Source organism: Pinus tabuliformis, chromosome X (genome assembly GCF_031772625.1).
Source record: "Pinus tabuliformis cultivar Carrire ecotype Pingquan chromosome X, CPIR1, whole genome shotgun sequence".
Taxonomy (NCBI): domain Eukaryota; kingdom Viridiplantae; phylum Streptophyta; class Pinopsida; order Pinales; family Pinaceae; genus Pinus; species Pinus tabuliformis.
Window position 1 is genome coordinate 847,088,372 of NC_142308.1, and position 26,571 is coordinate 847,114,942.

General features: G+C 36.1%; 1 protein-coding gene across 1 annotated transcript; it reads left to right on the plus strand.

The window, feature by feature from the left end:
* The first annotated feature begins 1,070 nt into the window (after positions 1-1,070).
* On the plus strand, positions 1,071-14,329 carry LOC149142398 (uncharacterized). The gene is made up of 4 exons (XM_089449803.1): positions 1,071-1,220; positions 13,506-13,592; positions 13,686-13,778; positions 13,951-14,329. Exons 1-4 carry the CDS (start codon positions 1,092-1,094, stop codon positions 14,008-14,010), a joined length of 369 nt encoding a protein of 122 aa, XP_089305929.1. The 5' UTR covers positions 1,071-1,091; the 3' UTR covers positions 14,011-14,329.
* The last annotated feature ends 12,242 nt before the right edge of the window (positions 14,330-26,571 follow it).

Sequence of the window (26,571 nt, forward strand, 5' to 3'; positions counted from 1 at the left end):
GACTAGAGATCATTAAATACATAGTTTGAAGCGTTTGCTTGTAGTTATTAATGAACTTGTTAACCATCCATAGATGAATACTTCCCTTGCACATGTGCTTGATTTTGTCAATAATGAAAGAATCCTACTATGTTTTTGGTATATTCGACAAGACTACATCTTTAAAATAAAGAAGATTCAATTCTTAATGCTTTGCAATCCTGTAAGAGGGAGGGACAATCGAAGTCACGCAGGAGGAGGTATTCCCTTTGTTTAGCGAAACTCTACAGAGATAAAGCACTAAATGCAAGATTAACCCCTTGTTTATGTGATAATTAGGGAATATATATCTATTCTCTCAAAGATTAGTCTTATATATTCAAAAAGAATTTCTCATTTATTCTAAATAACACTTAACTCTGTTTATAGAATAATTTCTCACCATTACAATCACAATAATCATTTTTCAAGGCAAAAACTACATCAAAACTTTTTGAATATGCAAGTAGATAATCTCCACAAATGAAGATGAAAACATATTTTGAGCATGTTTAAAGTGGATTAAACTATAATAATAAAAGACACAACAAAAATCTTGATACAATAATAGCTCAAATAATTATCTTTAACAAAAATCTATTAAAAATTACTATAAAATTATAAAATGAAATTAACATTAATAAATAATCAATTAATTTATATAAAATCCCAATTTAATAATGAATAATTACTTAATTCTTTAAGTTCCACTTCAAAGAAAGCATTGAAACATCAGCTAGAGAAGGGTGCATTATTGTTTTTGGAGTAAGAGAAGGGTGCATTATTGTTTCGGAGTTCTGTGTCCGTCGCATCAATATTTTATTTGATGTGCCCAATTATTTTTCCAAAGTAAAACTATTATTCAGCTTAAATAATAGAATGTAGAATATTTCAAATTCTATAAAATGTATAATATTTCAAATTCTTTGAAAATCCGTTTTACTGAAACACAAATATATGGCCGTCGATGACATGATCGACGATAGATATTCTATCCCGCCTTTAAATTCAAATCCTCTTGGTAGTTTGGCGCCATTGCGTGTATCCCTCTCAACGAGCTCAGTAGCTCGCATATGAACAATCATGGTTTGCAATCGCATAAACATTGCCCCAGAATCGATCCACGAGCCACCAGATCTCTCTCTGCACGACTTCCAACAGTTCATCTGCGTTTCTTCGTGGTCAAAACGATTTCAGAAAAGGTATTTTTCTGCAAGAGTGTGCTAAAATTGCAAAGCGCCATTATTTTCTTGTCGCCGTCATGAATCCTCTACGCCTTGTCCTAATGAAATTATTTAGAGTTCTTGATTGGAAAAATTTGCCATATTTCAACTTTCTGGAAATATTTCATTAAATAAGCTACCGCATTATCTAAAATAAATCTGAAGAAAGAGGCCGTGCTCAAAACAATGTTTTAAGCAGCAAATTTCACAAGGGTTATTTCTGGTTCAGTTATTCTGAGCTTTCAATGGAAAATTGACTCTATTTTGGCTTACAGGCAAGATTTCATAAAGTAACACTCTCTATAAATGGACTAGACAAGGTTGTGCTCAAAATTTTGTTTAAAAAATGGCAGAGTTTGGGAAGAATTTCTTTAAGTTAATGGATCAGCATTCAGATGCATTTCGAGTGGTTTGATTGAATGATTTCTGTCTCAGTTCCGCACATTTAAAAGTTTTGGAGAATGGGAATTGATAATTCTGGTATTTGATGGTGTTCTATTCAAATTACACAGAAGAAGATAGAAAGCTAGGGCTTTTAGAGGCTAAGCGTACACAATGGCACAATCTTTACAGGTTTTCGTGAGATTTTTAAGACAGACAAATAGGATAGAAAATTAGGGATTTCACTAAGCCAACAAAGCTAATGCTACATTCTTTACAAATTTACTTCAGAGTTTTGAGACTGAACATTTTTGATGTTCAAGTGGTTCGTAGATATCTTCATGCGGTTTCTATTTCCATGGAACCAAGAATTTGATACCTCAACATGAAATACGGTGCTCCGAAGGGTTTTCCCTTCCAGCTCATCTTTGTGTAATGGAATAGAATCGTTAATGCTCTTTAGTGTCTGGAGAAGTCAAAACTAATGGATCATGAAGCAGGGGCTATTGGAACGGTTAGTAATTGAGGGAAACACTATCCTTCACAATATAACAACGTAGAGGAAAACTCATGGTACATTTTTGTAGTTTTGGTCAGATTAGGCCATCCAAGCACGCCGTTAGAGATTTCAGAGAGAAGCTTTTTGTTTTCTTTAGCACCGGCTGAAGGGGAGAACTTTTGCCACATTCCAAGGTCATATCTGTTCATTATAGAAGGAGGTCTTGTAACCTGCTCCAAACTGCCAGTTTCTCTCTTTGAAAGTTTGTATTGAAAACCAGTGCTGGGTCGAAGGTTTACTCATATGAAGGATGCAAAAAATGAGAGTCCTTTAGTGAGTCCATGAAAAAGGCTTGGCGAAGATTTGGGGCAAAATGATACCTGCAGCAGAGCCAACAAAGTTCCAAAATTAGAGCCAACCTCACCAATTAAAATCTGCAAACAACCTGGAATCCTATCTTTAGGACGAGATTGTTTGGAGCACCCCGAAAACTCAAGCATGTTATTACTATGCTACCTTTCTATAGACTGGAATTATTTCTTTTATTGTTGCAATATCCGTGATATAGTCATGGTTCAAGCAATTGAAAGATAGACTTGATTTTTCTTCTAGTTGATTATGAGACTCTGTACTCAAGGTCATAAGAAAAAAAAATCCAAAACTTTTTAGCTAGTGAAGTATAAGTTCCTGAAAGTTAAATAGTAACTATCTCTATCCAATTACCCACTGTGTAGGCAGGCATATCATTGATTTTAGCAAGCCTTAGCATTTTCCTGTCTACCTGGATAAGGAAGCAAAATACAAACGAATAACTATCTTATCCCTGGTTGAACAGGACAGGTAAAAACCATTGTTTCCTTAAATTAGTTTCATCTTTTACCCCTATAATAAGTTATTGTGTCAGGTTTCTGAACTCTTCCCTGACACACATGAAAGTGACATGCAGTTTCAACAATGGTATTGATAAATTATAACAAATTCTTGTACAAGAACATTCTTATAGTCGTTGCCTCTCAATGCCAAGCAGATGTTGCAATGAGAATTTTGTCCAACCATCCAAAATAGTAAATACATAGCTCCTCCTTCTTCCTTAGTCTTATAGCTATTGCAATATGATTAACAGAGCAAAGATTTAACCATGTCCTTAACATTAGCACTGAGATGATATACACTAAATCCTACCATAGTCACTCTAGCTCTCCATTTTCCTGTAACTTCATACCTCTCAATCCTTTCTTCTCCCTCACAAGCAATTATGTTCACTGTGTCTCAGGCAAGGCATTGTTTTTCAACATTCATACGATTTCTGCTATCCCTTTTAAGTGTAGCATCTAGCGACTCAAACACTGATGAGTAATAGTTTAATGCTTCCATGGACTGGGGGATGAAAGGTGTATTATTAGTGTTAACCTCTTGTTTTATGATCAGAAAGTAGAATGTCATGCTTGGAGGCCTTTTTTAACATATTGTTATTCGGTAACCATAAACTGCTATTCACAAAAACCAGGTATCATAATTTATTTAATTTCAACTTGTTTCTCTTATTGGGGACAATGAAATGTACTGTCTTGCAATCTCTCTCACATGCAAATGAGTTAGCAGGTTTTCTTGAAATACAATTAAGAAACTGCTGCAAAATTAGCAAATTAACTCCATAAGATTCCCCCACAAGACAATGTTGTTGCTTGCCCCTTGTCATAGTTAGTTTCTTGGAGTCCACAAAATACTCCCACCTCCTTTAAGAATTCAATTCATCTCCAATCATTCACTGCTTCTGTGGGGAAGGGTGCATTCTTCTTGTTACCTCTCAAATTGTATGTAATGATAAGAGCCCTAATCCACAATGTACAACTTCAGGGAACTGTTAGGATGGTCACCACCTTCACCTCAACAACCTATCCTCTTCACTTTAGGTTGGCTATCCTTTGGCTCAAGGGGATATACCTAATACTATTAATAAGACAAAGAAATGAGGCACAAGGTGAAGTTGAGAGAAGCCTTAGTAAAATAGAGTTTTGGAGTTTTTAGGGTTTTAGAATAAGTGATGGAAGGAGAATCAAATGGCTTATGAGGTCAAGAAGAAACTCTTTGGAGAAGTGGCTTATTTCCTTCAAGGATTAGGGGTTTGAGACTAGAGTCTAGAACCAAAAGGAAAGAGTGATCCCTCACTCAATGAAGAATAAAAATGAATATCAAGGTCTACAAGAAGGGAACTTTCAATGGAAAACCTTCACCAACAAGATCAAATATGTTTTGATAAATTTACTTAATACTTCTTACTAGGGAACCAAAGGAAAAACATAGCAAGGTGCCAAATAATCACCAAATCAACAAAGGAATAATGCAGAAGAAAATACCCTAAAAGATCTCCCTTCCGAGTGGTAACTTACCCCCTAAATGGATTGATCTTGAAGTCTTGTAGAAGACGAGCATTTCATCATTAATATGTATGCACCAAAATTCAAATAATAACCAAGAAAGAGACGCTTCAAGAATTGAAAACAATCATCCACAAAAAAAGAATCCCTTACACCATAAATGCTCCAAGAAAGATATGTCAATTAAGTTCCAAGGAGTGAGAGCTACAAAAATCCAACCATGAGTGAAATTGAGGAAGTGCATCTCTTTACACATGAGATTGACCTCCTCATCAACAAACACATCATTGACAATAAAACCAAATAAAATGCTCAAGGGATCTTATTTTTGTTACACTACTGCTCAAGTGAACTTATTCATTTTCCTACCCTACTGTAGCATGTACAAAATGCAGCTACTAGGTGAAGTCAGTGATCCAATGCAACCACCTTAACATCTTGGAAGCACAATGCCCCTTCCCTCAGTGCTTAGTCATCATGGAAAACAGGGAGACATCAAACTCTGAATGGTTACAAGTTGGAATCTCTGTCAATGCCTCTCTGGGAATGAATTTGGATGCCTGCAAATGAAGTATGTCATGAAGGGGCTGTAACTTTGGACATGTTCTGCTACATGATATATCTACCCATCCCTGCAAAGGACTGTTATAATTGTTGTCAAACCATAAGGTGTTTTCTTGGCTCTTGAGCATCTCTTCCGAGAAAACAATATCCCCCTTTACTGCATGTTTTTGGATTCTGGTTTTAAGACTATATGAAAAAGTACAAGAATGTTGTATTTTTGAGTCTTGCACAGATTCAACAGTTTGCATGTCAAGGCCATATTATCAGTTCTGCACTCTTCTGTTCCCTTTGGACACAAATCACTGTTCTTTTGCAAGGCATTCCCGAAACAAATTTCAACAATGTGGTGATCCATATGACCAATTGGTGTGTTCTTCTGCCTTACAAGAGAATCAATTTTATTTTCTAAAGTATGCCAAAGAATGGCACCAATGTCATTCTCAGGGCATCTTCAAGCATGTATTCTTGATTAGGGCATTGATACATCCTCGAAGGACTGTCCCCAAAAACTATCTGAAAAATGAATACAACATTTACTATAATAGCTACAAGTTGATACTTTCCAGGAATGGTTATTACCTTGCTCAATCTACCACATACATCTTTTTTATTGTCATTTTCTATCATGGTGTATACATTTTTTTCAACAATTTTGAAGTGTTCCCTGCCTTCAATGCAATGTTGGTTCGAGGAAGGAATATAATCACTGTCGAACTACCATGACTGCCATTTAATGATATCAGGCCTGTTTCTTCAAAATCTAGCAAGCTGTCACAAGGCAAAGGCCAGACATTAATAGAACAATGAGGTGCATTTCCATTGTCACCTCAGCAATCCTCCTTCTGCTTTTTAGTGGAATTATACCACACAGGAGGCTTCCCAATTTTCACCTAAATGATATTCTAAGTTATATGGATCAAGGTGATATATCAGATGAATCAAAGCTAAGTAAAGGTACTTTCAATGGACAAGGGCACAATTGTCTATGTGTAGGAGCAATGTACCATATACAAAGCCCTAGAGAGGTACTTGTGACCTAGGGTTACATCGTGTAGATCAACAAAGGGATGCCTAGGTATACAAATACCAAGAAAAGGTTTGCAAATAAGAAAAGGAAAACCTTCGATTTAAGACCCAAGTTGAAGCCTTAGCCAAAGTTAGGATTTAGCTAGGTCACAAATTACCTAGGGTAGATTGTTGGGGAAAATTCAAGCATGAAGAGAGCTAGATTTTGAGTGCCAAGGATCAATCAAGTTTAACTCAAGCTACTAAAGCCTCAATGTCTATCCAATAGGAGACCCTTGTTGAATTTGACCCTATGCCCTAGCCCTAGCGGCTTGCTTTAAAGGACTTCAAAAAATAGAAGAGGAGATAAGATGAAAGTTTTTATGATTTTAGATCACCAAAAGGATTCCTAGTGCCTTTTCCTACCTGGGTGATGTAGTCTATAGGGCTAAATTTAAGATAAATTAAATTTATGCTTGGAGTAAGTGGGAAAACCCTAGTTTTCACTTGATAAACCCTAGCTATCTTTTTAATGGGGGGGGAAATTAAATAAATGAAAGCTCTCTAGGAGGTCCTTTATGGTATTCAAGGTTTAGCATGCAATAATAAAGCAAGATTTCCATATAAGATATGCATGTAGAGATGGAATAAGAAAAACCCTAGCATAATTTTATCACATGAAAAACAATAAAAATCTGCAATTACACTTAAATTCTTCCAAGAAATAGCCTTCTTTCAATCCCAAAAAAACACCTCCAAGACACAAATCATTCGCCAATAGCAATGGGTCCAAAAAGATCACATCTCCACAAGTAGCGAGTTGCATCTAGGCTAAGTAGAGCTTTATAAAAGAGGTTGAAATCCACAAGTGATGATGATAAACAAGGGAGTGATCCTCTATTTATATGAGGTCAATCACTTCCATTAGTTTTCCTAAAAGCCTTATAAGAAACTTAATTCTGAGTGGGCTTGAAGTAAATGGGCTACCAAGCCAACTCAATAGTTCAATACAAAAAAATAAGCCACTAATGCTCGCATGCATGGGTTGAAACTCTTCCCAAGCATGATGTTATGCCCTTTTAGGGGTAATAAAGCTCCAAAAATACAAAACAAGGGCTAGATGCATCTCCAACCATCATAATCAATCATGAATTGAGGTTGAGTCATCAAATCAAGCCTTAAAACATCTCCCTTTATTTTCCTCCCTTCCTATGGATTATAATTGATAATCTAATATTTTTTAACTTCATTTGATTCTCTGAAGTTGATTCCCTTCCTCCTTTTTCATTAAAATCATCATGTTATAAGGCAAAATGGCATACCTTTATATGAAATTTTGCCAGCAAAGAGTCCAAAATTAAATTTTCATGCAACTAAGCAACATTGCTTTTTAACAATACTCTTGGTTCAACATTTTTTGACAATGGTCTTGGTTTAGTACTTTCTTACGAGCAGAGCCCTCTCCATTCCTTCAAGCAAGAGTGGTCTCCTTGGAAAAACAATAAATCTGACCATTTCAATTTTTTCATAATGTAATACCTTGTACCGGATATCTTTGGTTTATGCCTTCTAAAATCTTGGATACCTCATCAATTTTTCCCTTAGAGAAACACTGTTTTACAGAGTCAAAAAGTTAGTTTCACAACCTCTTCTAATTATTTTGCCTTCTAATTGTAATGATTTTTCCACTTCACTGGTCTGAAATAGAGCAGACATTACTTCTGTGTATACTTTAACATGTACAGAGGATTTACAATCTATCACTTCTTCAAGAACTTTTTATGCCTCAATTTTTTTTCCTACCTTCCCAAGATGATGCATGCCATAGATAAAACTTGCATGACTTGGAACAACACGTTCCCTAAGCATTTTGTTCAGTATCTGGGCAGCGGCTTGAACTTTCTTTGATTTGCAGCAAGCTTTGATGAGTGAATAGTACAGAGCATCCTCCTACAACATGGCATAGAGCAAAATATGCTTAACAGAAGTAGTCATTCACATCAATAGCAGGAAAACCATCCTGATGTGTTTCCAACAAAACATTATCTTGTGATACCCTACACACCACCATATTGGGTAAAAATGTAAAACTAGCATGTGTACCCCCAATTCCAACATTTTTTTCAAGAAGTTCCAAACCATAGCAGACAAGACTCTAGATACTAAAATGACAAGAAAAGTTTACAAAACTTTGAGAATTGTCAAGCCTGTTTCAGACTCTCAGATATCTAGTGGGCTATGCCTGTCCATGAATGCACGTGAGAGACCAATAATATACAAGAAGGCAATGAAACAATCACAAAAGCACCTACACTCAAAATTCTATTCTGGAAAGAAGGAAAAGACTCACTAAGGATACCAAGGGGTGCAAAATTCTAGATGTGAGGAATAGCAGTTACTGAGGAATACGGTTCATCTATTCTTACTGTTACAGATAATGCATTTACCAGATTGACTCAAGGTCTATTTCCTAGTGTCATGGAACACTGTGTTTTGATGATGGATTTTGGTCTTGTTCCCATGGAATTGTAGTTGCATCTGGCTTAATCAATATGAAAGGGCTGCCCTGTGCGCGATTAGGAAGAAGTTTCCTTTATTTCTCCTCTGGGTTATGTTTCAAAATTATAACCATCAGCTATCGGCATGTTGAATGGATCACACACCTTTCAAGCAGAGCCCATTTTTCTGCAGGATTGTCCATAGGCATTGTTGTAGGTAACACCCCTTCATACAGAAGCCAATTTTCCACAGAAGAATGGTGGCTGTTCAGTGACTCAGGGCCTCTCTGTGCAGTCACAAGTAGTATCAGCATTATAACATATCCTTTCAGAATTCAAGTATATCTTCTCATTGGAAAGCAAAACAACCTCACTTCAGAAACAACAAACAATGTAGATTAGGGTGAAATTTGTGATCTATGATCTTCCTGATATATGTCATTCCCTTTCTAATCTTGATGACATTTTACAGGTCTGTATGAGCAGAAAGAATTCTCTCAGTGCTTAATCATTTTGAATTTTTATGGCTTCTCATGTTGGTCCCCATGTGAGTATCAGTTAATACTGCTGTCAAATTGTATAAAACAAATAGACAGGAGGACTGAACACAGAAGGTCTACATAAACCAGTTTTGCAGTGCTTCCTTTTGCTATTCATAAACAACTTGCACTGTGGGAATGTACTACCTGCAAGGTTGCGTTGTTTGTTTCATGAAAGGCTGGCCGCTAAATGGCATTGGGAGCCCAGTTGTTTACTTTCCAAGTTAGTCATTCCTATCAGATTTACTTTGGCTAAATATCGTAAGTTAACACCCCATCTTTTGTGTCATATGAAGTTGAAGTTGAATCTTTAGAGTAACAATATTCTCCAAGCTTGTTTCTTTTGTTCAGCAAAATAGATTTCTAAGTTTATTGTTCTTTGTGTCACTGGCCCATAGTAAGGTTGCTTATTTAAATAATTTATTCAAATTATCATTTCTGTTATTAAACAAAAAATATTGTATAGCCCAGAATTGGGCCCACTGGAGTTCATTGCCCTGTTAGGTCAACATAAAACCTTTGTTGCATAGATCAATGGGCCATGCAACATTGGGCATATCATTCTTTAAATTTCAATAAAAAAAATTATTTGAAAATTAAATTTTTAATACAATTTTTTTATGAAGAACCCAAAGAACCCAAAGAACCCAACCCGAAGAACCCGAAGAACCCAAGCACACGAAGAACCCAAGCACACGAAGAACCCGAAGAACCCGAAGAACCCGAAGAACCGAAGAACCGAAGAACCCGAAGAACCCAAGAACACAAGAACCCAAGAACCCGTTAAAGGAAAAGAACCCAATTTTTTTTTTTGAAGAACCTAGTTCTTCATGGAAGAACCCGGTTCTTGTGGCTTCGTCTGGGAAGAAACCGTACCCGAATCCGGTACTTGGGTGCGGGAACCCGGGACGGGTTCGAGAACCCTACCCCCGGGTGCGGGTACCCATGCAACACAGATTTTCATGGATATAACTTAATATAACTTTCTTATGTAGAAAACATGGCTTATCTTAGGCTTAACCATGCATATAAAATACCACCTATCATCTTCATTGAAAAAAGAATGGTGTCTTTGTTCATAAATATCATTGATTAATCGTAGGAATGGCTATTATTCTCTATCAAACAAAATCAAGGACTAAGTAATGAAGATCTTGGTCGACAACAAAACTTATGATTATTAACTTCACATTAAAATTCACTTCATCTCTGCCACCTTCAAGGAAATCTTTGTTATCCATCACCATATTGATGTTGTGACTTGGTCCTTGAAAAACATTCAGCATGTTTGATTCATGGAAACCTTCAAGTTAGACAGTATATGTCATGCTAACTTGCAAGAGATTGGTGTGAGGTACATTGAGGCTTGCACGGCCTGCCCTGCAGTTTGCCCTCATGAAAGCATAGAAGTAGATTATAACCAGTTTCTTAGGAAACCATGAATCCTTTCTAGCCTTGACATCTCCGTGACCAACAAGATATACAACTCCTGATAATTCAGAACACTTCCATAGTTCCAAATGTACATCACAAGAAGGAAGCAGGTGGCAAAAACCATTTATCCAACCATTTTCCCCCACTTTCATCAAAACTGCAGAAAAATAAATTAGCTCAGTTGATCCAAATAGAACAGGAAATCCAATCGCAAGGAATATATTTTTTGCCCATATAAGAACCATGACAAGAGTCACTAGGCTTGTAGTCACCATAATCATCTCTACCTTTGCAATGCCATATGCATTTGATATCTCGACCGTGCTCTTAAAACAATCACATACCAAGACACACATTATCATTAGAACCCAGTTGATGACAAGAATGTAGATCTGACCCATGAACCGTCAGGATGTGTGAATTATTTTCAATCTGGGAAAGCATCCTAGGGCCATGGACATTTTAATAGATGAAATTGTTGCTGAGATCATTGCCTGGCTTGCAATCATGGCAACAACACTAGCTATCACGAAGACTGGCCAGATAAAACCATCTGGAATTGAAGCAGAGAATACGTTCTCCACCACAGAGGGATGCTTCATAAGATATGCAACTTGATCCATGTAAGCCAATAGTAGGCATGGGAATACTACACATGTGAAGGCTATCTGGATGGATCTTACTGAGAAGTGACCCAAATCAGCAAACATAGCTTCAGCTCCTATTATGCATAACACGCAACCTCCTAGGGACATCCATGCTTTGATAGTGTTCCTCTTGAACAAGTAATAGATATAAACAGGATTGAATGCCCTTAAAATTGTCATGTCATGTTAAATAATATTGTAAAGTAAAATAGAACCAATAGAGAAAAACCATATCATGAGTGCCAGAGAAAATGTCATGCCTACTTTGCTTGTACGAAACTGTTTTATGCTGAACAAGATCACCAGGAATATGATTGAGACAATGACCACAGTGTCTTCCGTAAAGCTAGATATTTCATCTTGCATGCCACTAACAATAGACATGACTGATATTGCAGGTGTAAGTATGCCATCCCCAATTACCATGGAAGTACCCATGAGAAACAAGAGTAGCAGTAGGGTCTTCAATTTTGTACTTCTCTAAAGGCTTTCTTTGATTCTTAATCATCTTTCCAGTTTCGGGGTGGGCAACTTGAGCTTGAAACTGGAATTTTTTTCATCTGATGGTTGCTGGTTGGGGAGCAGATTGACCTTCGCATATGTGCAAATCAAAGAGTACAAGGAAAATGTCCCCCCTTCACCATTGTCATTGGCTTTGAGCATAATGAACACCTATTTAGCCAAAGGGTTGAGGGCTATTGTGTACATCACTAAAGCTAATGCACCCAAAACATCTTCCTCTCCTTTGGTACGAGCTTGGATGAATACACTAGTGAAAACATACAAGGAGTTGGTACCCATATCTCCATAGACCACTCCAAGTGTTTGGAATGCCAAGTCGAGCGTCTGTCCTAATGAAAGGTCATTATCATGGCCCTTATGAACATCGGGCACGTCCATGGCCTCCACATCAAAGGAATCCACTCACTTGGTCTTCAGAACGAGCCCACGACTCATTTTGTGTCATGTCTGATCATCGTCAACAAACCACCTTGGGGATTACCCTTCCATTTCACTGCCATCAATCGACCTGGACTCTGATGACAACAAAGACATTGAGCCCTCACTGATCCCATCCCTGTCTTTCTCATCCTAGACATTGATATGATAATGGGGTTGGCAATGACAAGTATGATACATAAAAGAGAAATCAATAAAAACTTAGGAGAATCCCCACAACTGTTTATAAAAAAAGCACAAGTTTATCATCCAAAGAAGCAATTTCTGCATTCAAAGACCACAATCCTCAATCTCATAATTTTATCATCCATAGAAACAACTCCTGCATTCAAATCCCATAATCCAGAAAAAGAAAGAGCTCAATCTCTTTGACCCACATCGTAACATCGCATCCCACATCCAGATTTCCATTGAAATCTTGAAAATCCTCATACCCAAATGATTTTTTGCAGTGACTTCTATGAATACATTACCATCCTTCGATCAGAGCGTTTTTGTTAAAGAAGAAACATATTATATATCTTCAAGGAGAAACATATAATGGTAATGCAAAGTTTTAAAAGGTATGTGATCCTTAGGCTTATTGGAGAGTATATAAAAAATTTCACACCTTTTTATGAGATATGGGAGGAAAACATGTTAAAGATTTTTAATAAATATAAAATTTCCAAAATGATGCTAGTTACGTGTGATTCTTTTTTCATTGTTTGTGATTATGAAAAATGAAACTCAATGTTTTTTCATTAGTGCAGACATATTTCATTATATAATTGCATATAGAAAAATCATTCCAGAGCCGATAACAATAAAAGTGAAGAATTTATGGTCCAACGTTATATTTAAGGGAGATGTTTAAGGATGACGTTTGAATTTTGTTTTTCATTTTAAGACATTTGGAGCAAATATTAGGAAGGATTTTGAGAGAGGATTGTCCTTGATTTTCGAAAATGGAGTTGTTCCTTTCCAGCCATATGCCCCAAGTGACCATCAAAGGGAGAGCTCATAAGTTTTTTGGATGTTTTCTTTATAGCCATTTTTTTACACATATCCATAGGGTCCCCATGCCATTGATGTGAATTACTTGTTCGGTTTTTTTTAACCAAATTTTTTAACCAAACAAGAAAAATTAAAAAAATGCCTCAAGATCAAAGACTGAAACAAAGACCTATTGACATACCTTTTAAAGTATGGAAAGAACTTGTAAAATCATATGAGAAGTTGGATGCACAAAGAAAAGCCGACAATGAGAGCATTCAGGTATTGAATTTTTCATTAAACATTATTTAGAATGTATTAATACTTATAAGTATCTTAGACATGTATTTGTGTGAAAATAAATTGAATTGGTTTATGTTTAAGGACAAGGCATCCAAGGCGAGGTTAACCAAGACAAAAGTCACTCATCGTAGTGGCCAGAAAGGTTTAAAAGCACTGATAACAACCTTTGTAAGTATATTAAACATGTGATATTTTTTTAATAAATTTTGTACTAGAAGAAATTCATTGTTATCTAATTTCTCCCTATTTACTGATTGATAGGAACTAAAATATGGAAGACCTCCAAATCATTTGGAAAAGGAGGTGCTGCAGCAAAAGAGATGGGTTGAATTTGTTGTTTGGATGGACTCTATGGTATGTAATCTTAGTTGGATTTCCAATATACTTTTAAACCATATTTTCATTTTATTTTTTAGTACTATTAGATATTATATCTTACCTCATTTTATGGTTAACATTGTATAACAAAAACATGCGTTGTGTTATGTAATTAATACTAACATGTAATATTGATTTTTTTTGTCAGAATGCTATAGGTAATGATTGCCAAGACGATGATCCAAATTATGTTCAACATATATCATGAGATGATGAGGATGAGGATGAGGATGATGGTGGTGAAGGAGGAGATGATGATGATAGTTGCGGTGTTGGTGATGATGTGGATCAGAGTAATGAGGATGGTCAAGATGATCATGAGGATGATCTTGGTGGTGGTAGCTAGGCATGCACATGCATTGTTTTTTTATGAAGAAATTATTGTGTAGAATGACATTGTTATGTTTAGATGGGTGTTGTGAATTTACCCTATATCAATGAGACATTTTGATTTTGTAATCATACGATGAGTTTGATTTATGTATGTTGTTAATTTATTGTAGAATAACGATATTCATGAAATATTTTGATTTGTTTATCATATTTGAATTTTACTTGTTTTGATTAAAAATAATACTGATTTTATTAGTATTATGTTGCTATTTTATACATGTTTTGAAAATTGTTAATGACAAATTGTTATTTTTTTGGATGGATGTTGTCAATTTCTCTTAAATTTCTTTACAAATGATTTTGAATTGTGATATCTGCTTTAATGATATTTAGAAACTATCATATATTTCACTATGAATCTATAGAGGGGGTCATATATGTAAAGAAAAATATACTCTATATAAGAAGTCAAATGCGGATGTAACCATGGATGCAAAATTGAAAGTAAAATTGGGTGTTAAACTAGGAATTAATACAAAATGCAAACAATTGACATACAAAGTGTTTTAAATTAGAAGTGAAAAATTGTGCAATAGTTGACACAAAGAAGGGAACAAAACATGGCATACAAAAGGATATCAAATTGGGCAAAAACAAGGACACATAAATGGGCACCAAATTAGATGCAAAAAAAGACAACAACTAGATGTAAAATAAGATGCAAAGTTGAGCGTTAAAAAGATACAAAAAACGTTACAAATTAATATGCCAAATGATGATGCAAATAATGGTGTAAATTTGGGATGCAAACTTGGGTGCAAAAAAGGAAAAAAAAAAGATGTAAGAAAAGACATAAAACAAGATGCAAAATGGGGCTGAAAAAAGGTGAAACCAAGGATGCCATATTGGATGTAAAAAATGATTCCTAATCACATGCAAATTTAGGCTCGAACTCAGACACAAAATTATATGCAAATGTGGACACAAAATGAGGCAAAAAAAGATGCAAATTTGGATGGTGAAAATGATGTAAAACTAGACACCAAAAAAATGCAAAATTGGATGAAAAAGTCGGTGTAAATAATGGTGCAACATTGGACACAAGTAGACACAAAAAATGGTGCAAAAAGGGGCATAAAATAGCTTAAAATTGGATGCAAAACTTGGTGCAAAAACAAATACAAAAGTAGACGTAAAAAATGGCTCTAAATTGAATGTACCATTAGACACAAAATAAGATGCAAAGGTGGACACAACACATGACTCAACATAAGATGCAAATATAAATGAAAATTTGGATGCTCAAAATGATGTAACATTAGATGCAAGAGATGGTGTTAAAAATGATGCAAAATTGGATGAAACAAATGACACAAAATATGGTGCAAAATGAGATGGGAAAAATGGAGACAAATCAAACGTAAATGTGGATGTAAAAAATGGTCCAAAAAAAGATGCAAAAATGGGCACAAAAATGGATGCAAAATTTGGTGCTAAATCAAATTCAACACATGGTGCAAAGATAGGCACCAAAGCTGGTGCAAAAATAGAAGCAAAAACTAGTGTAAGACTAGATACAAAACCTGGCGTAAGACTAGATGCAAAAACTGACACAAAATGGATGCATAAAAAGACGTTAAATTGGATTCAAAATACAGTGTAAACTTGATGCAAATGATGGTGCAAAAATGGAAGCAAAGAATGACACAAAATAGGAAGCAAAAGAGAATGAAAAATAGATGCAAAAAATGACACAAAACTAGAAGCAAAACCTGTCATAAAATAAGATGCAAATCTTGGTTCAAAATTTGACGCAAAAAATGATGCATAGTTTGGTGTAAAAAATGATGCAAAATCTAGCGTGAAAAAGGATGCAAAATCAGGTGCAAAAAAAGACGCTTTAAAAATTGTACAATAGAGCCAGATTTAGCGCCAGGTTTCTCATCACAATTACAAAAAAAATGCACTAAAATCTGGCGCTAAATCTGGCGCAAATCGCTGGTTTTGTTGTAGTGGCTCATCAAACTCAATCCGGTCTTTGAATGCTACCGGTAACCCACTGATGAACCTTTGAATCTTGGCTTTCTCATCCTTAAAATAAGGAACATACCTCAATAAATCCAAGAATCTGTTAGTGTACTCGTAACCTATCATAGAACCCATCTTCAAATCATATAATTCCTTAGCCTTGTCATCACAGTATCTTTCAAATTATTCTTGAAGAGTCTCTCATACTCATCCCAAACCAACTCCTCTTCTCTAATGCTTATGATATTCTTCACATATTCCCACTAGATATATGTTTTCCTTTTGAGGCTAAAGGTAACTATCTTGGATTTCATGTTCTCTAAATACTCATGCAATTTGAAGAGCTTCTTCATCCCAAGAAACCATGCTTACACATCTTCTCATCTCTTCATCACTCCATCAAATTTAGGAGGCTTGAATTTATTGAACTCCTATGGAAAATATCTCCTCTCAATCCTATAATGATGATGGAAGTGATGGCGTCCTGGAACCAGAACTAGAATAGAATCCATAAGCACTACCCCTCCTATCAAGTGTATCCAAATATCTTCCACCTCTGACTGTATCATCTCTATCCAACGTGTATCCTGATAGAGACCTACTAGCATATGCCTCATTAGTCTTTTCCTCTTGTCCATGAATGATCCTCAACCATCCCTGTCTCTGCAAATTTGAAAGACTCTACAGGATGAATGCATTAACCACTACTTTCTTTTCTTGAGATTTGGCAAGCATTTCCCATGCATCAATCAACCTGCTATTATCTGCTATACAACTTCTGATTTCTACATTCAAACTTCTTAGTGTATCTGCTATATAAGGAGAATACTCTTCTCCTTGTTGCTCAATTGACCTTTCCCATTCCATTGAATTATCATCGGGCCTGTAAGGGGAGTCATGTGAATTGTAGTCCACTGTTCTTCTCTTAATCTCTGATCTTATCTATCTTGCAAACATACCATGTTAGATAAACCAAATCGAAACATAATCAAATCATACCTCAATGTTTCTCAGGGGAGGCTATCACATATTGATCCAAATATTTTACTTCAAGGATGCATATAGAATTTCATTTAAAAGAGCATGTAACCAAGTGATATAAACACATAAAATAAACAGAAATCAAAAGAAACCATGAGATCAAAGGCACAAAACAATTTGATAACAAAGGTCACCCAGTGTGGGCTACGTCTCGTGACCCTGTTCAATGTGGGGATGCCTCTCATTAATTGGCAACGAAATCAAATTACAATAAAATACAAAGTGACACCTTATACCTCCATTTCCAAGGATGCCCTAAAAATGTAGACCTCTACTGAAGAAACAGACTGCACAGTTGGACTCTTAGCGAAAAATTGTGAAACTGACTATAAAGTTGGCCCAATTCTATGCAATTGTACTCTGGAGCTCTAGGAAATCTTTGAGATTTTCTGCAAGATTCCCTTGTAGTTATATTCCAAGAATATTATGGGAATATTCTCTTGTCTCGAACAACATGCACACAGGACTGGTACTGTGTTCTGTGGTGCTCCTCCCACCACGTGGCCTTCGTGCCCCCATACCTCGGAGGTTATGGTTTAAATAATGTATGGTCGGCTTGGGTTTTAACATCGGGCCATTTGGCCCAACAGTGTTCGGCCCGTAATATAACATTGGGAGGTGGGAGGTCGGGGTTCAAACCCCATGATCCACTCATATTTGTTTTGTTATACAATATAATTTTTAATGGTCCATCGGACCGGAACCTCCGTTCAACATTAATATATCATATGTTTTTGTATGATTAGTTTGTTGTGCTAATAACAATTACAGATTTATAAACATGTGCTTGCTTCTTGCTTTTTGTGCTGAGGTTTCCTTAGTTGTTGGTGCTTACAAATAGGTAAATTTCCTTAAGTTAAACAAGACATTTATGAGCAAAATAGCTTCAAAGATGAATAATGAACAACAAACATATACAGTACAACAAACCATCAAAGAGATACATTAACACAATTTTTTGATGAAGGAGTTCACCCCTCTTGGGCTACATCTCCTTGATCCAACTTCCATTGTTTGGGCCTCTGTATTAGCTCAATGTGGAAAAAATGTTGTTTACAAAGCTCTATGGCTCCCGGTACCTACACCAATGTGTTCAAAAGCTAAAAATTATCCAAAAACATTTCTTTCTGATCTCAATTTGTTCGAAATTGAGCAAGTTATGCTTCATTCATTTTTTCCTAGGAAACCTCCGCTAAATCTGGAGAGAATCTAGTTAAGTCCACCAAAAATGGCAATTTCGCCTAATTTTGTGTTCCCTCCAAAATATCCGCCAACTTAATCCATCGTTAACGAAGAGTTAATTAGTAGCTAAGCATAATTATGGGCGCTAAACAAGCTTAATGGTTTTGCGTTGGCCCATGGTTTCCATTGGGCAGTTGTATGGAGAGGGGGCTGGCTCCCTCCTCTCCCGCTGTTGGATAATGGTTACATTAAATACAATAACATGGGATGTTGTTAACAAGACCCATGGTTGGTTCAATGGTAGGCATTGGTTGTAGGGTAGGGGAGGTCGTGGGTTCCATTCCCCCTTTGCCCGTCCTTCATATGATTTTGCACTACTTTAACATTTAAATTTAAATTCGGATATATATATATATATATATATATATATATATATATATAATATAAATAATAATTATATATAATATATAATAATATTTAATTAAAAATAAATTCTAATTCCACCTTAGAGCCAAATAGGAAATTTCCCTTTCACACAACCACACTGGCGAATCAGAGGTGACACTTGTTACAACCCCATTGGGTGAAAACTGAAGAAGATTCCCCTTTCTGACTGGACTGCCATGTCATCATTCTATCCATTCTGCAATATTTTTAGCTGTTTAGTAAAACGAACAACATGCCTTTTCTCCTTCATCTAGACTTCGTTTTCGATGAAACAAATTGCGTTGTAGTCATCTTGACGAGACGAACGCAGTCATACAGTTTTCAAGCCAATTTTAGAACTTTGATTTTTGAGCTAAATAATGAGCACCTGATTACTCCTCCCCACTAGAAGCCTTTTGGACCCCAAAAGATACTATTATTTGACAAGTAGGTGAGGGTGAAACCCCCTCACCTTTCCAATCTCGATCCAATTGGATTTTGATGAATTTGTTTCCTTGAGCTCCTCTCTAAGGAAATCAACATTCACTTGCCTTGAGGACCCCGTTCTTCTGTCATGGATGGCGTCTTGTTGAAATTGATTCAGAAAGTATGTAGGAATGCATTCAAAATGTGAAATATGAACATTCTCTCCTTGTTCAACAACTTGAAGCCTCTTTTTTCAAAACTGACAACAGCTTGCAACGTCAACTTGAAACCTGTGATTGACATAATACTCGTACTTGTCTTTGCATTTTCAAGCTAATCTTGCAGTGTTTGTTGCACCATTTTTAGTCGTTCATAGAAACTCATGGTTTTGTATATTTCGCCATCAAAAGAAACATCCTTCTTACCAAAATGACACAAGAAAATATAATGCAAACGGATGACAAATTTCACTAGGTTTTCTTGACTCAAGCCCGATTGCACATCTTTAAAGTATGAAATTTTCTGAACATAACTTTCATGTAAAACATAATGACGCCTGAATACAACAATACATAACCAATAGGCCTAAAATTCATAACAATGAACTTGCTGCTTATACCTCTTTTGTACCTTCAAACCAAGTGAATTTTTTTACAAGTATCCATCCAATGAAAGTGCATGGATCACTGAAACTTAATCTTTACACCATAGAAATATTCTCAATGAAATAAGATGGTGAAGTTGCTTGCATAAACCTGAAACTCAAATGAACCTTTCAAGTTTGAAAGAGCATAAAAAAGAATTGAATTGATCTTTTGGTTTGAAGCAACACATGCCTCTTGTTGTTTGCTTCCCCACTGGAAGACTTTGCACACACATGACAATGCATGCCAAGGATATTCGAAAGAAGAAATGTCAACAACAAATCTCCTCCAACATTGGGCTGCTCCCAACAAACCTCTTATCAAAATGATGATCTTGGGCGTTGACCACTCAACAATGGCATCCAACTTGGAGAGGCTTACCTTCAACTTACCTCCTCCAATACCATGGCCCAAATGCATCAAAGAAGTGAAACCCAACTTGTACTTTGATATCTTCAAAACATTAAACAATTTTCCTTTATAGATGACATATGCATAAGAAAACTTTCTAAACATGTGTATGCCACCCAAGTGGACAGTTTCTTCAAGAAATGACTCTTTTTTGCCATAATTCAAATACATGTATGTAATTGAAGTGCTACAAAGAAAATACAACTTTAAAAGCCATACAAACCATTCTTGTTTGGTGTTATGTATATTCTTGCACTGACCTATTTTTACAACTTTGCTTTGGCGAAAACTACTCTTTTTGTCCTGTTTCTTGAAATACTTACCATTCCTCTTTGGCACCATAACCATCGGTGCACAACATGGTGTAAGGGATGATTGAATGAGCCCATTGTTCAAAAAACTTTTGCATTGAATTGGTGTCTCTACACTTTGCAATTTTGTCAACCTTTGCATGCTAACATCACAAAGAGAAACCTCTTGCTACACAAATATTTCATGTGAAGTTTCTTTATCCTCGAAGGACGATTCTTTCACAACCTGAAATACTTCATCACTCTAATGAACTGAACCAACCAAATTAGAATTGAAACTTGCATTACATGCAACAATATTTTCATAAACAATATCATCATTTGGCTTGAACATGAGAAGTACTAAACTTTTACTTGAATTCACTAGCCTTTTTTGCCTGCCCTGCATTAACTAAAGAAATGTTCAGCTTTTTGCGATGGGCTCTCACTATGTACTCCACACCATCCTTGAACAAGTGATACTTGTTTTCATGGTGGTAAAAGACTGCTTTCCAGTCATACAAATATGGACTACCCAACACCATACTTGAAATATCAAGTGGTACCACATCTAACTCTACTTCAACAACAAAATTTGCAGTGATTCCAAACTTGAACAAACATTTTTGTAACCTATAAACTTGTGTCTCTTGTTATCCATCCCAAAGGGTATTGTTTATGATGAGGTACAATTTCAAGATTGAATTTGTTGACTAAGTCTTCAGAGATTAGATTCGCTTGTGACCCACTATCGAAGAGTGTGTCAATCTTGGTGTGCTTAGATATGACCCTAACATGAAATAACTCAATTCGTCTCTTTTCATCTGGAGTAGTAGTAGTGTTACAAATTTGTGAACTAGTGCTTGCAATATCTTTTTTTCATTTGATTCCCATGACAGTGATTTTGTTTTCATCACCTAATTCAGAACCTAAATATTCTTGAGTTATAGCAGTGGTTTTCTGTTTCCCTTTATTGTTGAACTTATTTGGTCTCATTTCTGGATGAAATTTCCAACAGTTATCCTCATTATGTCCCTCTTTGGAACAATGTTTGCATGTTATTTTCTCCCATTCTTTCTTCACACTGTCATTTTTCTTCCCTTTCCATTTTCCTCCTTTCTCTTTCTCCTTACCCTTAGGTGGCTTTTTATTACTACTCTCTTCATAAGTGTTCTTTCCTCTAGATTCAAGATGAGTGGCTTGCACACATACTTCATCTAAATTTTTTGGATTGAACATAAGAATAATGTGTTTAAGATAAGAATGTAAACCCCCAATATATTTCAACAGTGTATCTTGGGAATTCAAATTCACTCCTAATAAAAAATCCCTTTTCCTAAACTCTTGTATATAATATTGGACTGTTTGACCTTTAAGATGCCTAAAATTCTACCAAATCATAATGGCTTTTTGTATATAGGCTAAATGATAAAATTGTCTTTTAATTGCAGAAACAAATTCAACCCAAGTAATGGATATTTTACCATGGATTCTCATTTCCTCTTGAGTCTTTGCTTCCCACCAAGCTAGTGCAGCTCCTTATAGCCTCAGTGAAGCCAACTCGATCTTTATGCCGTCTTCTTGAAGGTTATGAATTCTACAGTATACCTCCAACTGTCGAATCCAATTGTCTAACTTTTCTGCATTCACATCTCCATTATACATGGGAAGTTCGAATTTTATGTCCAATTTTAGTAATGGAGTTTTTCCTTTTGGGGTTTTGGAATGAGTATGGGCATTTGCAGTGGTGGTAGTGGAAGATGATCTTGTGTATTGGTGAAGACGATGAGGAAGATGATGAGGATGATGGAGATGGAGGTGGCTTTCTGCCATTCCCTTTGGAATCCTTCTTCTCATCTTTTTTGTCCTCTGAGCTTCCTTCTCCATGTGGAGGTTTAGAACTCTCTCCAACCATTCTAGTGTTCCTCTCTTCATAGAGGACTTTAACCATCTCAGTCAAAGTATATAAATATTTCTTGAATTCTTCCTCTTCTGAAGAGGGACCTCCAGGCTCTCTTTCTCCAGACATAATGGCTATGGATTCAGGCTCAGAAATTTGTACTAATTGTACCTCTTCAATCTCAATTGAAGGCAAAACTTGAGGAGCTTCAAGTGTATTTGGAATTGGAACTTTTGGTGGTGGAGATTGTGGCCTTGTGGCTCTTCTTCGTATGGGAATTATCTCAGGAGTTGCAACCAATATCTTCCCTTGTCCTCTTTGTAAATTTAACCTTGTAAGCATCACAATTTTACAACCATTAAAACCCTAATTGCACAAACTCAAGCAATCAAGCAATTCAACCTTGAGATCTAATACCACCTTGATCTATTTTTGTATGATTAGTTTTGCTATGCTAATAACAATTGCAAATTAATAAACATGTGCTTGCTTCTTGCTTTTTGTGCTGAGGTTTCCTTAGTTGTTGATGCTTACAAACATGTAATTTTCCTTAAGTTAAACAAGACATTCATGAGAAAAATAGCTTAAAAAATGAATAATTAACACAAAACATCCACAATACATAAAATCATCAAAGAGACACATTAACACAATGTTTTGATGAAGGAGTTCACCCCTCCTGGGCTACATCTCCTTGGTCTAGCTTCTAAGGCTTGAGCCTCTGTATTAGCTCAATGTGAAGAAAAATTCCATTTATAAAGCTCTATGGCTCCTGATACCTACAACAATGTGTTCAAAAGGTCCAAATTATCCAAAAACACTTCTTTCTATTCTCAATTCCACCGAAAATTGAGCAAGTTATGCTTCATTCAAATTTTCCTAGGAAACCTCCGCTACATCTGGAGAGACTCTAGTTAAGTCCGCCAACACTGGTAGTTTCCGCCTAATTTGGTGGTCCCTCCAAAATCTCCGCCAACTTAATTTGTCATTAACAGAGAGTTAGTTAGCAATTAAGCATAATTATGGGTGCTAAACACACTTAATGGTTTTGCACTGGCCCATGGTTTCCATTGGGTGGTCATATGGAGAGGGGGCTAGCCCCATGGGGCTGGCTCCCTCTTTTCCCGTCGTTGGATAATGGTCACATTAAATACAATAACGTGGGCTATAGTTAGCAATACACATGCTTGGTTCAATGGTAGGCATTGGTAGTTGGGTGGGGGAGGTCGTGGGTTCCATTCCCCCTCTGTCTGTCCTTCATATGATTTTGCTGCCGCTTTAACATTTAAATTTTACCGTCATTTTAACATTTAAATTTAAATTATATATATGGATATATATATATATATATATATATATATATATATATATATATATATATATATATATATATATAAAGAATAATATATAATAATATTTAATTAAAAATAAATTCTAATTCCACCTTAGAGCTAAATAGGCAATTTCTGTTTCACACAACCGCACTGGCGAATCTAGAGGTGACACTTGTCACAACCCCATTGGGTGAAAATTGAAGAAGATTCCCCTTGCGGACTGGATTGCCATGTCATCATTCTATCCCATTCTACAATTTTATAACTGTTTAGGAAAAAGAACAATAGGCCTTTTCTCCTTCATTTAGAATTTGTTTTCGATGAAACGAATTGCATTGCGATCATCTTGACGAGACAAATGCAGTCATATAGTTTTCAAGACAACTCGAGAACTTTGATTTTTGAGATAAATACTGAGCACCTGATCAATATATATATATATATATATATATATATATATATATATATATATATATATATATATAGTGTTTTCCCTCTGCTGGCCTGGTTGGTCGAGTTTGACTACCAGCCAACCGACTGATATTTTTTTTAAAATATATTTGAATTTATCCCATAATGGGGGATTTTCCTGTCAATGGATTTGGGGGTCACCGGGAAAATTAAGTAGGCAAAAAATTTGCTGCCACTAGCCACTGGACCGATCCAAATTGTCACCTCCTTAGTATCACCTGGCATGCTGACTGGGCTGCCACTTTTTGTGTCTGGATTGGTCTGTATGACTGTTTATGCGGATGACTGGGCTACTAATGTCAGCTGACATGTGTCTTGTCCTGATTGGCTCTCCCTTGTCTGTACTTCCATGTTACCTACTGATGTCACCATTTATACGACTGACGTCACCATTTGTACGACTGACATCAACATCCATACTGCTGACATCAACATGCCAAGCATCCCTCCTGCAAAATTTTTAGCTGTTTTTGAAAAAAAAATAGTGGGCCATAACTTCTTCATATTATGTCGGTTTGAGGTGTCCTTCATGCCGTTGGATTCAGAATGACGAGATCTTCAATTTGAGACTATTTTGGATGCATTTTGAGAAATATGAAAATTTTGCCTTTTAGGATGCTCTTGGATCATTCCTCCCCACTAATGAGCTTTTGGGCCGCTAAAAGCTTTATCAATCAATTGGAAAGTGAGGGAATTGATCCCTCACTTTCTCCTTTTCAATATGATGGACCTTAATTGGATGCATTCCCTTGAAACCAATATGAAGGCGCTCCACGTATCCCCGTTGTGAAGTCCTAGTTCTCTTATCAAGAATGATGTTTTGAGGTAGCTTGTCCAAGTATTTAGGTGCAAAGTCATCTACTTTAGGAACCTATCTAACCTCTTTGGTATCCATGAACAAAGGAAGTTCATAAAGCTTCAAGTTTTCAATGATCACCACTAAGTACATCTGCATTTATGCTTGCAAATCGAGACGAAAAGCATTGTCTCCAATATTCTCTAATATGGTGAAAGGACCATATCAGAGTGGTCTCAAATTCTTTCCTTCCCCTTTCATTCTATCCTTGCTGATGTGAAGCCACACCTTGTATCCAACCTGCAATTGGTGATCAACCCGGTGCTTGTCATGTCAAGCCTTGTATTGAGCTTGATTTTTCTCCAATTTCTCTTGCACTGCCTGGTGAATTATCTGAATTTTCTGAATGAACTTTTGTGCATTGTTCCTGCCATCTTGCTCATTGGAATATTCATCTCTCCCAGATACCATGTTTAAGGGATCCTTTGGAAAATATCCAAAGGATGTTCTCGAACGTTGAGCTATGAGTGGAAGAATGCACTGCCATGTCATATGCATGTTGCACATAAGGAAGATGCTTGTCCCACAACTTAGGCTGCTTGCCACAATATCCCCAGAGTAAATCTATCCATTAAGGGAATTTTGAAGCCTAAAATGGGCCTCTTAAGGAAATTATAAAGTAAAAGTGGAAATAATAAAACAAGATTAGATTACATCATCAACTTTTAGAGGGAAAAAATGAAAAAACTATTTTGTCAACTCACATTTTCAACTTATCTCCCTATGGGTTTACTCAAATTTCAAGTGGAAACACTTATTGGATGCAAAATTTTATTCCTCATTCATGGATTACCCATGTTGTGTACTTTCAATGGACCCTACTACACGAAAAATGATAAATACATGAAAAACTTGATTGCAATAACGTTTTTCATGAATTTCTCTTTTTTCATGTAGTAGGGTCCATCGAGAGTATGCAACAGAGGTACTCCTTGGATGAGGAATCAAATTTTGCATCCAACGAGTATTTCTGCTTGAAATTTGAGTAAAACCTCAGGGAGATAAGTTGAAAATATGAGTTGAAAAAGTAGTTTTATTATTATTATTTTTTAATCTTTTTACTTTTTTTTCACTCCAAAAATGGTGAATCATCCCCCATGGTTGAAATCATCATCTTGAATCTTATTGGTTGTTATAAAGTTTATTCTTGTTGTACATTTTTCTTATGAGGCCTATTTTAGACCTCAAATATCCCGTAATAACTATGCGGTTGAAAACCTTTGTTTCCCAGTTGGTCTGTGGATGAAATGTCATACTCCTCTTTAGCTTGGTGTCCATCATTCTCTACAAACTCATCAATAACTCTCCAAGGAAACAAGAGTCTCGCTTAGACATAATGGATGTGGGCAACTGTGGTGAATTAAAATTATAACTACGGACACAAACGAATTCCTCTAGCTTGATAATGGGTGTAGCCACACCAGATA